Source organism: Periplaneta americana, chromosome 6 (genome assembly GCF_040183065.1).
Source record: "Periplaneta americana isolate PAMFEO1 chromosome 6, P.americana_PAMFEO1_priV1, whole genome shotgun sequence".
NCBI lineage: Eukaryota > Metazoa > Arthropoda > Insecta > Blattodea > Blattidae > Periplaneta > Periplaneta americana.
The window spans coordinates 100529897-100548296 of NC_091122.1; the positions used below are offsets into that span (position 1 = coordinate 100529897).

Consider the following 18400-nt stretch of genomic DNA (forward strand, 5'->3'; position numbering starts at 1 on the left):
CTCTTACTGAGAATCTCTGGCACCAAACTGCGGCCAATCAAGCCTCACTTCAGTCACGTGCGATTGTTTACAGTAGGATTATTCTTACAACGAAAAAATTCTGTAAATGTCAGTGAAAGAAAGCCAACCCTTGTTTAGATATTGTAGATATCACTGAGAATGTTGAGATGCCTTCAGACGGGGTAGTGGGACAAGGACGTTATGATTTGTCTCGATTTTATAAGTACAATACACCTCATTATCGCAGTGCAGAAGTGAACCAATACCTAGGTTAAATGCTTACAATATTTAATTAATGCAGGAATTAAAATCGGTGATAGCAAAAATCCAGCGTTTTGCAAAAACGATGCTTGATTGTGTTGACGATGATGTAGATTTCGTGAGAAGGACCATTGTCTGGGACTAGAATACAGTTCGCATCTCAGGTAATGTTCACAGACACAATTTACCCATTTTTAAAGAACATAGATTCGATAGTCGAAAACTTAATTTATGCTGTGCTTTAATGCACAACAACGTTTCGGTTCCTTCTTCTAAGAAGCAACAATTATTACGAATTCTTATTTGGATATCTTGTAACAACATGCTGATGCAGAATCTCACATTGACCACCTACAACCACACATAATTATGCAGCAAGAAGACAGGGGTCTACCAGTACGGGCATGGCTGGACGTAATATTGTCGGAAAGATGGATCGGAAGAGACGCTCCACTCCCTTGGCCTCCTCGTTCTCCGGACATAACACCATTGGATATCTTCATATGAGGTTACATTAAGACAATTGTTTACAGATCACCAATTCTGTCAATGAGGACCAGAGACCCGTTCGTTTTTCAGATACAAACATGACAATTGACTGACATGCTACTCAGAACGTGATGATAGCTTGAATATTACTTAAATGTTCTCCGTGCTGCCATTTTTTTTTTCACTGTCCACAATGAAACAAGCTGAACTGGCTAAAAACTTTGAGGGTTTTACTATAAGCCACAGAAAGGCGGACATATGTCTATTTAGCCTCAAATTCGGAGGAATTTTGCGGACTCATTGCATTTTAATTCTTGTGCATCATTTCACTTGTAGGTCTTCAGTTTGAACAAAACACGTGCACCGTTATGGATCTGCTCATAGATAAAGGAAGAAACAAATGACGCAACAAGAGCGAATTTTTCTTTGTGAGTGAAGCTGGAAACGTGTATTTCTGAAAAAGTCTCGAAAATTATTTTTTAGAATCACAATAATTATTTTGTCTTCTGTATATCCACCGCCTATGGTGGTACACTCTCTCTACACCTGTTTCTTTGAAAGATGGGACATGACAGTTAAGCGGCCGAATTTGGAACTACAGTGCTATGTTGCCAATATGGACTACCACGCTGCCAGGTGATGGAAGCTATCAATTGACGTTAAGATTGCTGACGTTAAAACATTCATTGACAATTGACGCGAAAGTAAGAAAATACAAAAATCGACAGAGAATCAAAGGCGAAACGTACCAATGATAACATTGTGTGCACAATAAATGTCGCCAAGAGAGCTATTAAGCAATCGCCACGCGGGAACGGTAAGTTTGGCAACTCAACCGTTGTCTACCATAGTAACAGGCCTACCACGCTATGCGACATTCAGTTGTTTTTTCCGATCGCAACGCTCCTGTCTTGTCCCAGCTTAAAAAAAGTATAGATACTCTCTGACGAGCTAAGTGGTCTACACTTCTCGGCACTAATTACATCTGTGAGTCACCTCGTAGATTAGGGCGAATAATGACAAGTTAAGGGCCCCAACATTACATACAAAAATTCCTCCTGTTATTATATGTTGTACAGTGCCAAATGTGAAATGTAGGAACTAAAATCTTTGAAAGATTTATTTAATTTCACTGTATTGCAAAATTTGTTTTAAATATATTCTGTCAAATTATAGCAACTCTTCGTAGATCTTTATAATAAAATACGTCTAATTTAGTGGATAAAAGTTGCTCTCCTTCATCACATGGATGTTTCGAATACTTTGTGCAGTTTGAGAGAATGCTTGCATGTCTTTTCCTCTGGCTTCTTTACTTTCCTCTTAGTGAATGTAGGTTCCACTTCTGGCCAGGTGACATTTTTTGGCACTTCTAAAGGTATTTTGAATTGATCATTCGTGATTACAGGTCTTGGAAAGACGCTCAAAGTTCTAGTTTCCTGACTGAAGAGTGTGCTGTGCTGAAAAGGAAGTATATACATAGGCTTAATTAAAAAATTAGCATGGTGCAATGTTTCGATTGCTACTTATTTTGTGCAAGTACATTATTTTATTATACATATAAGACGTTAATGGGAATATAAATCACAATAATACACAAAGAGCAAGATAAAAGAACAAGACTATACTTTTAATTTTTCCTTTGTGACATTCAGGAAAATTAATGTTTCAAATTATAGTCTTAGATATTTGTATGTAAATACGTATTTCCAGCGACCCTGTTATTTAAAAAGTGCCGTCTGTATGAATATAATGATTACTATGCTACTTATACAAATGCATAACTTTGCTCAAGATAACCAGTTTCAGTTTTCAAAGCTTCATTCGTAAGTTGAATGGGTATTTTGTAGGCTATGAAAAATTTATATAACCCTTCAGCCTGAAATCTAATCTATGGTACCTGGGTGGAATCTTGAGAAATGTCTTCTAAAGTGTTGTAGTATATGCAATAATCTTATTTGATAGTGCCTAGAAGGTTCCCAGCACTTAGTAAATTAAGGTTTTTGTTAGGTGAATAAAACATGTTCTTATACATAAAATAATTAATAATTAAATATGTACAGTTAATGAAGTAGAAGCTAGATGCTTGGGTTCAATTAGAAGTTCACAATTATCACTTGAATACAGCACATTGTTTAACCGGCACATAGACTGAAAAATGTTCAGATGTAGAATGTCTGTGGTGATCACCACAACATAATCATTTTCTAATTCCGAAATGTCGCTCTAAAGGATCTTGGTTAAAATTTTTCTGTCAGAATATATATTTAAATCTGCTATCCCACAAGAGTTAATATATTTCGTGAGTGCTCTGAATTGTTACTCTATAAATAATTCAAGAGTTCTTTCTTAGGCAAACGTGTTCTTTGTAGTGCCAATTACGTGTAATATACTGTATTTTCTAAAATCGTGTCATGCTAGAACCATTTGTAAAGGGCAGAGGAGGGAGTCTTTGAGTTTAGTGTATCTGCAAGGTCCTTCTTTCATCATGTGATTTTTTTTTTTTTTCACTTACTACGAACTGATCAGTTTCCGGCTCTGAAAAATGTATCAATTTGACAAACTCGCACTAAAAAGCTGAAATGCTGGTCTGACGTTAATTCGCTGAAGGGAATTACGGCCAATGTAACTAGAGTCGACGGCAATTCGGAAGGCGGTAGTCTGCTAGCATTTGCGTCGAGAGAGACAGATAGAGAGAGCACGGCAGCGTACAACGTTGCCACATCATACTTCACGCGCACGTGTAATACAAATAGCGTAGGAGAGAATTTAAATTATCAAAAGACAATAATTACCTTAGCCGTTGATTACCGTAAGCATGACACCAAACATATACTCTTTCCTTCACTAACAAAATTCTTTGCACGGTTCTCAATCCCACACCACATGCTTCTGCAGTCGTTTCTTGCATGTTGGCAATGTTGCAGCTAGCATCAAGATGGCCGGCAGCGTTCTGCTCGTCAACGTTTTTAAAATAATGATACACCTTAAACAATACTTTCCGCGCCTGCCTGTGCAATACTTGTCTTTTTACAGTCTCTTCTTCCATTTATTTATCTTACATACACACAGTAAATGTAGTGAAACACTCACACGTAAACAAACGAACTTGGGAAGTACTAGTTACAGACTGATTCCGATTGGTTCTACTGTACAAACATGCGACGTCACATATTAGAAATGCTACGGCGCATAAGCAGCCGACCGCCTTCCGAACTGCCGTCTACTCCAATATAATTTTGGACATCCAGGTGTGGAGTAATTGCATATACCAAATGCACACAAGCGCAACATTAGCTAAGGTGTTCTTCTGATTTTCGGGTGTCACGTCCATTTTTTTTTACTTGGTTATTTAACGATGCTGTATCTACCAACTACTGGGTTGTTTAGTGTCGATGAAATTGCTCATTGTCAGATGGTATTTGGTAAGGTAAGAGTACATTGTTATGGGAAAAGGATTGATGTCCTCTTGGTTGGGAGTTTCTCTTCTTTTCATTTTTTAAGGTATCGAGCCAAATGCGGGAAAATTTGTGGTATGGCATCCGGTTTTAGTCGCGAGTTCTTCCGTGGAAGTCCTACCTCTTTACCGTCAATAATAAATTTATCGACTCTCACTATCAACACCGCAGAAAAATGGATATCACAGATAAAGAAGGAGCATACAGTTTTCCGTCCTCGAGGAATTGCTCTACACCACGTCTGAAAAATAGACTAGTCTTTGGGTGGAAAGAAGAAACGTCTTACTTCCTTACAGATTATAATAACCGGATTTACACCAAGAACAAAACAATTAAGCATATTACTACTCGCTCACATAAACGGCACAATAAAAATCACCCGAACACCACAAGAAATACAGTCAACTCTGGATATAGTGAACTCGGTTATAGTGAACATTCGGCTATAGTGAACTTAAATCGTTGGTCCCGACCCGCATACATTAAGAAGTACATTAATATTTCCGTTTATAGTGAACCCTCGCTTCGATTACAGTGAACCTTGTATCTAATAAATTCTTATTTGAAGAATAAAATGGAAAGAATGCGTTGAGAACAACTTTCTAAGTTCCTTACTCCTTTAGTCAAAGGACAAAGGTAGGAGTAGTGATTCCTAGATAATGAGCTGTACTGTAAATTTATTTTTATTTTATTGGGTTATTTTACGACGCTGTATCAACATCTAGGTTATTTAGCGTCTGAATCAAATGAAGGTGATAATGCCGGTGAAATGAGTCCGGGGTCCAGCACCAAAAGTTACCCAGCATTTGCTCGTATTGGATTGAGGGAAAACCCCGGAAAAAACCTCAACCAGATAATTTACCCCAACCGGGATTCGAACCCGGGCCAGCTAGTTTCGCGGCCAGACGCGCTGACCGTTACTCCACAGGTGTGGACTGTACTGTAAATCCAGGCAACGCGTGACTACCTTGCCTCACTCCACCATCGAAGAGTTGACATTCTGTTCTCAGGGATTCTACTGTTATTTCTAAACCTCCACCGTCAGAGGCGTGCCTTCTGTTCTCAGAAACAATTCCATTATGACGGATAGCATCGAAACAACGGAAAATGAAATTGCCTTCACTTATTAAAAGGGGACGGATATTATGTCCAGAGCATAAATGAAGGCAAGATTTCGATGGCTTTCAAACTCCATCAACCCTCTTCCAGTGTCCATTAAGTGATCCGGCAAATTTCAAGCTGAGTACGCAGTCACATCATAACAGCCTTTTATCATTTCTACCTTATCAATTTGTTTCCAGTATTCCAACAGTGAATATACTGTATAAAATATCGAAGCGTAAAGTGTTTTCTTTGGAAGATAAGGCGAATATTATAAGTGACACTGATAGTGGTCTTTCGCAAGCAGACATGGGTTGACAGCATAGTTTAAGTAAATCAACTGTGAGTAACAGTTTACAGTATACAGTGTAATCCATTCCACAAAAATGAAATATTTTATTTTCTTGTTTACAATTTCATTTATTTCTGTCACTTAAGGTTATAATTATTGGAGAGACACTTTGGATATAATGAACCTCGGATATAATGAACGAAATATGCAAGTCCACAGAAGTTCACTATATCCGAAGTTGACTGTATTTTCTTAATTCCATAGCAGAGCTAGTTCTACCTGCTCTGTCCACAGTATGAAGAGCAAAACTCAACGAGTTAGGGAAAACTGCAGTCTTAAAATGGTCGTCACGTCAATGTTTCGCTCAGTTACCGTGGCGACACCAGGAGGTTTAAAAGTCCCATTAGAGTTAGACCCTTGCCGAGTTACCACACTTTCTATTCTAAAAGCTCTGATTCATGATATTAATTTGTGCGTGATTATGTGTATGCACATTCACGTATGACAGAGAAGGTTGTGGGGTCAATGTGAATGAGAAAATGAGAGGAGGAAGAATTAAGATGTACGCAAAAACGCTTCCTGGCAAGGGAATTTGAGGCTGATAAAATTGAATATGTCAACTCCAAGGCTTTTGTCTTACTCCGAGTTTCGTCGTTCCACTGAAGGAAGTTTAGAGAATTTTTAAAAGAGAAAGCCGAAAACGGACGTAACCTAAGTGGGGAGGAGATAGCAACGGCCAGGATAGCCGAATATGTTACAAATCTGCACATTGAGTGAGATTGCCTCAGTCCTCGCAAGAGAAGTGACCTGAGCCCTTACACTGTGCAAGTGACATTAGGGAAAGCTCGCCTCAAATACCGAAGGCAATATGAATAATTTTGCTGTTCCGGTCTGAAAATCAATTACCTACTATTTGTAGAATTACATCTAAAAAAAATGAACATAAAACCACCACCCAATCCTCGTGCTTCATTCTCTGTTTTCATTTACGCGTCTCAAACGTTACATTACAAGAGAAAGAAGCTGTATTGGGATTAAATATTGCAATATAAAAATCATAGTTTTCTGATGAACTCAATGTGGGGCATTACCATGTAAAATGCTTGTCCCATATTTAAATTTAGTCTAAAACAAAGTTCTTTATCAAGATCGTAACATGTTCGCATTTCTTTCATATCAATGGTTGACGCTCTGCAGTTTAAACCGGAGGAGTGGAAATTGTATCCTCATAGACGTTCCTTAGTTTGCCGCATTGGTCGGAGTGTATTAGCTGTGTTCCGATGGGAAAGATGGGAAGAAATTGGTTATAAGTGTTGCCAATCTGACAATTCTAATCAGATATTATGAGTAGACTACCCGTTATTTACAGGGATTGTCACTTTCATAGCATTGATGTTATTATTGAACTATAAAATCGTATTTGTGTATAGCTTATTTACAATTTCAATCGGAGACAAAGTAGCTGTATAAGCCAAATTTGTTCAATTGATCAGCGATTAGGTATTGGAAACCTGTTACTTTTGAATATAAAGTCTGCGTCATGATGCTTGCATGTAGCATACATTGACTTCAAATTCTCACAATGCAGTCTAAGTGCAAAATTAATCAATACGGCGGTCGATACAACTCACCTCTTTTAGAAGATCAGTGATTATTGATTTTGGTACGCTCACTTGAGTTCTTGGATATCTTAATGAGCTATCAGCTGCGCCCCGCTTGGACAAGTGTTCGTTTCTTTGCATTACACCGGTCACTCTATTTATTGTCGATCCACCAGCGCAGAAAGTTGTTTTTTTCAAACCTATAACATGAAATCTTCATCTTATCACAACAGTCGGCATATTTTCAGAATTCACAAGAGACTCCAAGAATCTAAGTTTTCTTTGGGTTTGATTTCCTCGTTTGGGTTTCCTTTGTTTGGTTCTTTGTTATTTTTTTATTTACTTATGTCCATATGTAGGAAGTTGGTATCAAAATCATAATTGTATACCTTTTATGTTATTTTTGTATGTGTGGTTAAATTATTTTAGATTGGGAGTTACGAAGTTTATAATTACAAATTATTGTTTCTTTTTTAATATTATTCGTTTATTATTTTCTTGTTATAAGGCCGTGGACGATTGGAGCACATGTGTGGTTACCACCTGGCTGTACTATATGTTTGTCGTTCTGGTTCACTGACATTGAAAGCTGCGCTGTTAGATTACTTTTTATTCGGTAGAGATTTATTCCAACTGAACAGATTTTGTACCAACTTCCTAGCTCTGCTTATGTCCACGGACATCTTCAACCTTAATAATAAAACTCATAAATATATAAATCAGCGTTGGTAACAATTTTCGACGGAATAATTTTATGTTACCTACCTATTTGTACCTTAGGCCTGAAAGCCCGCCTTTCCAATTCCTCACCAAACCTATAATCGGATGTGGGAGAGGCTTTTCCGGTTTTCTTCTTTCGAGGAGGACGAACACTAAATTCATACACTTTTATTATAGTCTCTCCACTTACCACAACCTGCGAAAATGTTAGTACAATGATTGTAACATCTTCTATACATTTATACATACATACTAGAGTAATTGCTTTTGTGGACTTTTGCTTCTCTGAAGACTGATTACATGTCGTCTTATTTATATTCAATCTCAACATAGTCACCTCAGCTACGATGAGGTAGGATTGGTGGAATGTTCTTGAACCTTATTAATGTTGTTTCCAGTTTTCAATGTACGGCTGGTACCTATGCTCATCATTATACAGGCTACTTATCTTCAGGTACACATCGGTGCAAGCAGTGTTACTGATTTTATCTTCCAGAGATAGAAGATAGGCTCAGTTGGGCATGTATATCAGTAGAAAAATCATTGACTGATGGCAACACTTCTATATAGGGGTAAAGGTTGGAATTTCTGTGATATTAGTAATGTTGTGATAGTTCGTTTTGAGAATTTATTACAATTGAGGAGCGTTTTTGTTAAACTCGATAGATACACAAAACTACTTTTCTCAGAAAACGAGTTTTATTGTATACACAGTTTATGTTGTGGGAAGGAGATGTTTCTAATCATCCTCTACGCATCAATGAGTTAGTACGTAAAATCTGATTGCATAGGGTGATACAAAAGCTAAACATTATATGATTGTGATATGTAACTCATTTTCGCAAAATTTTGCATCTATCGAGTTTAGCAAACACGCTCCTCAATTTTACTGAGCGAGAAGAAGATCGGTTTCTTGCGTCAACGTATTAAGGGAATGTTCGTGGACAAGTTGCTGCACAAAACCGGTCCTTCTCTCGCTCAGTAAAATTATAACGAATTCTCAAAAAGAACTATCACAATATTCCTCGTATCACAGTATTAGCAACCTTTACTCTACAGTGTGTTAGAAAACTCCGTCCGTAGTGCGTAGAACGCTCAATATTCCGCTAAATATCAAAAGCGGATGGTAGCACTGGCAGTTGGCAGTTGGTGGACACTCACAGACTGAGGCCGACCAACCTTCACTGAGGATTACGCCAAGACCTACCCACTTTCACCGAGGACTACCAATATTCCAAGGACCAACGATGAACGAACTTTGTTTTCCACACTGCGGAGAGAGTTTTATAATGTAGTATATATGAACAGACAACACTGTATGATAACTAGATAACATGAGTGATGTAATTACTTATTACTATTAGTTTATTTTAATACCTCCAAATATGAGCAAATCAAACCTTTCTGGACTCTACTAATCTCCTTTCTTCTGAAGTGACTCAAGATAGAAACAAATGCACGTATTAGAAGTCATTTTTTTACTTGATTATTAACGACGCTGTATCAACTACGAGGTTATCTAGCATCAATGGGTTTCGTTATAGTGAGATGGTATTTGGCGAGATGAGGCCGAAGATTCGACACAGATTACCTGACATTTGCCTTACGGTTTGGGAAAATCTCGAAAAAAAACCCAACCAGGTAATCAGACCTTACGGGAATCGAACCCACTCCCGAGCGCAACTCCAGATCAGCAGGAAAGTGCCTTAAATGACTGAACTACCCCGGATGCTGAAAGCCATTTTCTATTGAGGGGAATGATTACATTCATTCTATGCTTCAAATCTGAAACGAATTCGACATATTTACATAATATAAGTTAATTACGGGAGGATCAAATTAAATTTTTAAATTATTTTCGTGCTTCTGAGGTCTTGGTTGATATGTAGGCCTACATCTATTACCAGGCAGTAGGCCTACATCTCACTTGGCGATATGTGTCAGAGGAAGAACAAGTATGTGTCTGAAGTCTGGCTAGTGTAATATGTTAGCTACTAGTCAGCGATGTATGCAATGAAGGGGGAAAGAAACTGACCAACCTACCCCTTTTTTTTTTCTCTCTCCTGGCTTAGTTGCCTCATGAGTGATGTCTTGTTCATGTCACTTATGAGGTTCAAACCTGCCTTCGGACAACAACAATTATTGTCGTATGTTGATTAAATCTTAACGGATTTTATTTTCGTTTATACATTGTAATCTTCAACATCAGAACACTATATACAGAGTGATCCACTTACTCCTTATTATTAAGTTTTATACAAGCTTGCATTTTATAGCATACCTATGAAATTTTGATGCCCGTTTCTATGAGATTTGAACGCAAGATTAGATATGAAACTTCCATAACTCCCGGGTGGGTAATTCCTTTACTCAAAATAGGAAATTCTGCATTTTATTTGGTTACCAAGGAAAGTTAGAATCAATTGACATTAGACACTTTCTTAGTTTTAAAATGCTAATAAAGTAAGCACCTATGTTAGAGTAGGTTATACTGACAAATAAATAAAGTAATATATGTATTTACGTGTGTCCTGCGCCGTGACGTCGTGGTCTAAGACATCCTGCCTAAGACTCGCGTTACTGAATGCACGCTGGTTCGAGTCCTCATGGGGGAAGAAATTTTCTCATAAAATTTCGGCCAGTGTTTGGGACCAGTGTCCACCCAGCATCGTGATGACTTGGGAAGCTACGATAGGTAGCGAAATCCGGTTGCGAAAGCCAACTATAACGGCTAGGGAATCATCGTGCTAACCATACGATACCTCCATTCTGTTTGGGTGATCGTTCACCTCTGCTTCGGCATGTGAGGCCAGCAGCCGGCTGGTCGGTCTGGGCCCCTTCATGGGCTGTAGCGCCACGGATTATTATGTATTTACTTATTTGTAAGTATTTAAGATGTGTTTTTAGATGGTTATTTAACGATGCTGTATCAACTATTAGGTTATTTAGTCTCGATGGAATTGGTGATAGCGAGACGAGACCAAAGATTCGTCATAGATTACCTGACATTTGCCTCACGGTTTGGGAAAACCTCGGAAAAATCCAACCAAGGATTCAGTCCAAGCGGGAATCGAACTCAACTCCGGACCAGGAGGAAAACGCGCTATCACCTGAGTTACGCCGTTTACTAGTACTAGTCCACACCTGTGGAGTAACGGTTAGCGCTTCTGACCGCGAAATCAGGTGGCCCAGGTTCGAATCCCAGTCGGGGAAAGTTACCTGTTTGAGGTTTTTCCGGGGTTTTTCCCTCAACCCAATACGAGCAAATGTTGGGTAACTTTCGGTGCTGGATCCCGGACTCATTTCACCGGCATTATCACCTTCATTTCATTCAGACGCTAAATAACCTGACATGTTGATAAAGCGACGTAAAAAACCAATAATAATAATAATAATAATAATAATAATTTACTATTAGGCCTACTAGGCTATTAGTATTGAAAGTGCAATAGTTTTAAAGTACGTGTTGGCCGAAGTGCTGACCTCGTTTACATTTACACCGCTGGCGTAGAACCAATGAGGGGGAAATAATGTGGAACTTTTCGGGATTTCCACATTAAAACAAGAGCATTAAGTACCATTATATAGTGCAAGACCCGAATCTGCAAACCATTATTAATTACATGCCTTAATCTCCTGATGTATTACGACAGGCACACTATTCCTCTTTGCATTGATGATCACGAGTACTGTGTTTACGAAATTGACTGTGAATGTAAGGGATTGCATGACTTATTGTTGGTGTGACAGGTGACTCACATGATACAAAGTATGCGACGCGTGCTGCCTACCCAACCCTTTGAACATATCCGTGGACCGGTTGCTTGATGAGCAGGAAAAGGAAGTTCATGCCCTAAAAACGTGAAGAAAATGTATGCATTTATGACGTAAAAATAGATAAATATGCTACAAAATATGCATTATTAGTCTGAGATTATTTTAACAGAATAATAAAGTATAGGTAACTTACGTTTAGTCTATGGATTTTGAAGTGCTTGCCTCATTGCTGAATGCTCCATTTATGCTGTTACAATTCACAACTGCTGTTACAGTGACCTATGTTTTCTGTTGTAATTCTTCACCTGTTGTGTCTCAGCATAGCTTTGTAGCGCGTAAAACTTCGTTCTAGTCACAAGAAGTAAGAAGTACTTGCACAAAAGTTGTGAGCTGCTCTATAGAAAATTTTGTTGGTTTTTGGGGTGTTTGTCCTTCGAGAATACCTTGAATTTCTTTAAGTTTATAATAGCCAGGGTTTTTGGGAAGAATATTTGCTGTTTTCCCGTTCACTTTATCTTCTACATTTACTGGAACTGATGTTAAACTGTATATTGTTCTATTGAAATCTGCTAAAGACTGCAGTAAAGGAATACCAATTGCTAACATGAGAGACTCCCTATGAGGGCATCATCGTTACGTTCAAAATTTATAAATATAAATTAGTCTGTTTACGAGGTTACACACTTTTAAAAATGAGGAAAGGACAAATAAACATAAATAATATGCAGTTTCCCTGCATAAATGTTAAAATATGATGCTTTTATAAATAAAGGCAAAATATGCACTTTCATGCACAATAAAAGTAATATCATTATATTCAGAAATTTCTGATTCATGTAGATAATCTTTCAGCATATTCACTCAACGATAGAGAACAAATATGCAAATGCATGAACTTCCTTTCTGTATTGATGAGGAATAAAGTCAATCGAAAGGAACCTATCGGACTATCTTACAAAGAAATAGGAGACAAAAATATATAGCACCACTATTCAATAGAATACCAACTTTAATGCAAACCCGTTGACAGTTCCATGGCAAACAGCAAGGATATAAATAATAGTGAAGCTGCAAAAATATAGAATAACTTTTCTACTCCTTCCTTCATTTGTTTACGCGTGTAAAATACTTATGGATATATGTATTACATATAAAATTAACTATTACAGCTCTAACTTGTGTATAGGCCTTTGTATTTTGTGTAATGTGTAATGCATGATTAAAAAAGTATGTCAATATCTCTAAAGCTTTCGTTTTGTAATGTTAAGAAACTTTCCGAGATCTAAGCAAGCTTCCCTCCAAGCTTGTTTAAATTTATTCCTGTTCTTATATCCTACATCTCACTGTTTTTGTTTACAATGCTGGTCTACTTTCTCCTAGGGATATTAACAAGTCAGTGTCCATCAGATTGGGAATCTCATTTTATTTAAGAAGGACGAGGTCTGTATTTGTGTGAATTGAAAGCAACAATCTGACGTGTACAAAGGCAGGACGCAACCAGGGACATGTGCAAATTGTGACAGCATAATATAATTAATACCTCTGATTGAGGTTCTGGCTGATATGTACATCTACTATCAGGCAGTACATCTCACTTGGCGATATGCGTCAGAGAAAAACAATTTTTCTTTGTATAGGCCTACATCTGAAATCTGATTAGTGTAATATGTAGCTAATCGGCGATGTATACAATGGAGGGAGAAAGAAATTGCCCACCCTACCCCATTATCTTCTGGCCTTCTTGCCTTATAAGCAACAAGTTATGCTAAATATGTTTAGAATTAGTGTAAAACTGGCCTATGTGCAACGACATCTCCTAGCAAATTATCCACAATTAAAATGAGCATAGTTAATACAGTGGACTCTCCTAAGTTCGACTGAACAGAATTGAAAGTTCAGTCCAATAAGGGTAGTGGGTGTGGCAGGTGAAATGAATACAAATTCTTATTGGTTATCCATCAACGAATACAGTACTGTACATACATTTCCTGCCCGCCCCGAGACTTCTGTATGTGCTTCTAGTATCACAGTGGGTTTCGACAGTTCCGTCTCACAAACAGCACAATTCTCAAATAGAAAAAGAAGAGTTCATTAATTTAAAATCAGTGATGAAATATGGATGTCCTAATCAATAAAATATTCTGTTTTCCTTTAACAAAAGTATCACTACAAGACACAGAACCAATTCCCATTTAAATGGCAAATTCATTTCTTAGTGTCCGTATAGGAGCATGTCTAATTCTCCTACGTAAGCAGTCGAACTATAGGATGTCGAACTTCTTTTCTGCGGAACTTAAGAGCTTCCACTATATTTGTACAGGGGCATCATTTTATTTTTACTAACATTTCTAATATTAACCTGGCTATACCTTTGGATCAACGATTAAGAACCGGAAACACCATTTGCTATCCCCTTCCACGACTGGAGTTCGATGATACTGGCGTAATATACAAACAAATCACTTTACTAGGTATAGGAGGGAAGAAAACTAGTTCATCCATTTACGTAAACTACGAAAAATCGCGATTTTGAGTTTGATAATTTTCATTAGGTTTTTGTTTAATAAAAATACATTACAGTATTAACAATGAGTGTTTTTACTCACGAACTGAGCTTTCATGCACACGTATTTATTATGCAGTGTACATTATACTGTCTACAGCACATTAGCGTACAATATAGAGAATGAAGTTAAATTGAAAAATAATCATAATATGGATATTTAAACTCAATTTTGAAAATGGTAGCCGTTCATTTCGATACAGGCTTCAGTTCTTTTATGCATATTATCGCACTATAGATTATTGTACCTAATTCCAATTACCAGTTACGTCCTTCGTACTAGTAACTCATGTTGAAATAATTCTGTACCTACTCTGTACTTCACTTCTGCCCGATCCGTAAAGATAAAATTACTCAGACATGCTATCTACTGTCCGTCCAAGTGGTTACGTCGCAGCGTCGTAGAAAGGGAGGAAATCACGTGACAGTTAATTTCTTAACTAGGCCCTTTTATTTAAGTTATTTTAAGCAATTGTATGGGTATAATATTACTAGACGTCCAATTTCTAACAGAAATTAATGTTTTGAGAAAAGAACTAAGACAGCCCAGCCACTAGCATTTACAGAGGGGCGAATAGAAGCAGGTGGGGGAAACCGGGATGCGAAGTAGGCAAATGGAAAATGATGTAATATTGAAAGCTCTTTCGTCACTGGAAAATGCGAACATATTTTTGGAAAGTACTGTTTACTATGACCATAAGGCTACTAGACTGTATATGCGGTCTTGGATCTGTGTGGAGGACGGTTGAACTTCATCAGTAGAAGGGGTGGGAGTGAAGTACATTAAAAAACTCAGGTACAATAAAAATTGAAGTAAAAATAAAATGATGTCCCTGTATTATAAAATAATGGAATGCTAAGCTAACGTACTATTACTGCATACTAAATCAATACATTCTCCTTGTTCGTTAATTCTCTGAGATGAAAATTAATATGGTAGATAAATATTATTTTAAGAAACACAGGAAAGGAATATGGGTAAATTATGAGCTCAGGAACACTATTTTGTGGTACTTTGTAAAATAACTCAGCTCCAGTGAGCTCAACGGTAAAATACTAATTTTTACTCAATTATGTGCTGTATTTTTGGTCCCAAGAAAATACTCATCTTTAGGACAAAACTCTTAAAAATACTATTATGTTCTGTGGACAAAAAGAAACTGTAGTGTATAAAATTAGAGTATTTTATGTGGACCAAATAAAGTCTAAATAATCGAGTAATATAATATTGTTTATATTTAAAGTTTCCTGTGTGTAAGAATATATTTTAATCTTATCTGTTCTCGATTCACTCAGGAGTTACCGTAAACTTTATGTCCATCTAGAGAAACCACACTTTCCAATGATGAAGTAATAATTATACAGATCGGTTAAGTAGCTTCTGAGATTACTTCATACAAACACACAAACATTCTTTGTATGTTAATATTGATAAATGTTTATATATTCCCATCATACAAATTATTATATCCGTATAAAATAGTGTTAAAAGAATAGCTTCCGTTTGTTGTCGTGGAAGACCCCTTATAGACGAAGTTTTCATTTCATTACAGCCTATTAGTCTGAGACGATGCTGAAATGTGTTTACATTGTAATTTTAAAACTCCTGTATCTCGTTAAAATCAGTCCTATCAAAATGTTGCATAGAATAAAACTTATCGAAAATCGATTTTAAAGATACTTGTGTTATGTTATAGGCTATGTTTAATAATAATCAATAATATTAAGCGAGATATTTCGATTTATTTAATTCAGGCCTCCTTATAACCCCACTTTTAAATAAAGTATTTTGAATGCCATATAGCCTAAAATCTAAGTTAGAACAAACTTAATTTATATTCCAATTCTCATAGAAATCGGTTCAGTCATTATCGCGTAAAAAGGCAACAAACATCCAGCCAGACAGATAGACGGACAAAAATGTCAAAAACTCGATTTTTGGTCCCACTCAGGATAGTTAATTATACATGTTAACACCAATTATTCTTGAAAAATCGAAAATTACCAGAAAAAGTTTGGTTACAGATTTATTAAAAGTGTCCACACCTGTGGAGTAACGGTCAGCGCGTCTGGCCGCGAAACCAGGCGGCCCGGGTTCGATTCCCGGTCGAGGCAAGTTACCTGGTTGAGGTTTTTTCCGGGGTTTTCCCTCAACCCAAGATGAGCAAATGCTGGGTAACTTTCGGTGCTGGACCCCGGACTCATTTCACCGTCATTATCACATTCATCTCATTCAGACGCTAAATAACCTAAGCTGTTGATAAAGCGTCGTAAAATAACTTACTAAAGTACTAAAGTTTATTAAAAGTAGATTAACAATCACTATTAGAAAGAGAAAAACTGCATTGCACTATCTTAGCAATAGAGCAACTCCGTAAAATCCCTACTACGATGGAAGTTATACAGAGCAAGAAACCACGACAATTTCTGTAGTTAGCATTTGGCTTTGCCACACATGGCCTTAAGCAGAAAATGCATAATATAAATATAATAAACAAGTACGAAAATAAGAATACCTTGCAGAAGTCATTGCCTTGAATGCAGTGGATGTGCTGTATAGGTTGGCCATACTGCGTGACAGTGATAAGTCGCTCCAAATTTCCAGTCAGCAAGTCCCACACTCTGAGATGCCCGTTTTGACAAACTGTCAGCACTCTCATGAACGCCAGGCTAGCATCTGTTACAGGACTGTAACATCCATAAGAGGTTGTTGGTGTTACATATTCCAAAGTTCATTACTATGCAATTGTCCGATATCTAAATTATCGTCTTCTGAAGTAGCAGCAGAATAATATTTAAGTAATTAATTTTAATATTCACCAAAACGACTGCGCACCTCTGAATCTCCTAACAGCCAATTTGATGGACTCACAATTCAATTCTTTTTCTAACATGTTACGATGTTTTGAAAGCACTCTATCTTTCTCCGCCTACGCGTCATCATAGCTTTCGTATGTTAGAACTTTACCTTCACAAGTAGGTAGAGTGATATGTTATTTGCCATATAACCTATTTGCGTTGACTTTTTTTAAATTAAGGATTTATAATATAAACGAAAATTCAGTCTTCCAATGAAATGTATACTAAAACTTCTATTTTTTTATAACCACGACCCGGATCATAATGGGTAGTTTTTTTATTTTGTATTATTTATAGATTACTGCTATCATGCATGTACAAACATACAATCAAGAATAATGCGTCATTTATTGCAATTTATATATTTTTAAGGTTTTCTACAATATATAATTTTTTTTTTCAGTTTCACATAACACGTCAGTCGCTCTCCAGTATTTCAATAGCATTAGGCTAAGCATAATAAAAAAAATAAATATTTAATTACATTAGTCTGAAGGAAACAGTCGACTTCTGACAGTTCCATAACTTACATTTTTGAACTCCCTTTTCCCCCCTGGTCCCGTGTTCCAGCCAATAGAAACTGAACACATCACTCGCATTTCTGACGCCACAAGGCAAGTGAAGACGGCGTTGCTACATAGGCCTACATAGGATACTTTTCCTCTCTTCAAAATAGACGTGAATGGCTTGGAAGAGTTATCACTGTTATCAGCATGGTAAGTGTGATCCACCTTTTTGAATCTTACAATTCTATTTCCATCTTTCATTCCTTAGGGAATACACATGGATAAGTACATGCTTTTATTTTTCCTTCTTTAGACATACAACAATTACCGTAGTAAACGGATAGAATTAAATTTCACAGGAATACAGAGTTATTTGGACATAATACGTTTTGCAACGACGTTTCCCATATCTCGATTTAAGAGTGTGCGTAAACGTAACTTGAATTTGTCCTTTCAGATATAAATCGAGGCTGCGCTCAGGCATGGATTCGAATTTTGCTTGGGTTGATTACATAATTAAGTTCTTCGAGATTTCCCCAATCATAAATCCTCGGACTCCTGTTGCCAAAATTCCATCAACTTCACAGACTTCAGATGAACGCTCAATTAATACAGTGTCATTAAAAAATGGAACAGAAAATATTCATCATAATACGTTTATGACTATGCTGCAGTGTCAACAGTTCATTACAATGGAATTTCTAAGCTACGCAACAATTTGAAAGCAGAATGAAGTATTGTAATTTGTCTGGCATAGAACAATATGGTGGACTGCA

At 37.0% G+C, this 18400-nt stretch overlaps 1 protein-coding gene across 1 annotated transcript in view; it reads right to left on the reverse strand.

Moving 5' to 3' along the window:
- Nucleotides 1-1220: 1220 nt before the first annotated feature.
- LOC138702257 (F-box/WD repeat-containing protein 10-like) overlaps nucleotides 1221-18400 on the reverse strand; it is a 35981-nt gene continuing 18801 nt past the window's right edge. Inside the window, exons 6-9 of the mRNA XM_069829841.1 lie at nucleotides 16776-16947; nucleotides 7965-8115; nucleotides 7230-7399; nucleotides 1221-2207 (exon numbers count right to left, since the gene is read on the reverse strand). Of these exons, the coding sequence (XP_069685942.1) occupies nucleotides 1992-2207; nucleotides 7230-7399; nucleotides 7965-8115; nucleotides 16776-16947 (709 nt within the window). The 3' untranslated portion in view covers nucleotides 1221-1991. The remainder of the gene's footprint in view (nucleotides 2208-7229; nucleotides 7400-7964; nucleotides 8116-16775; nucleotides 16948-18400) is intronic.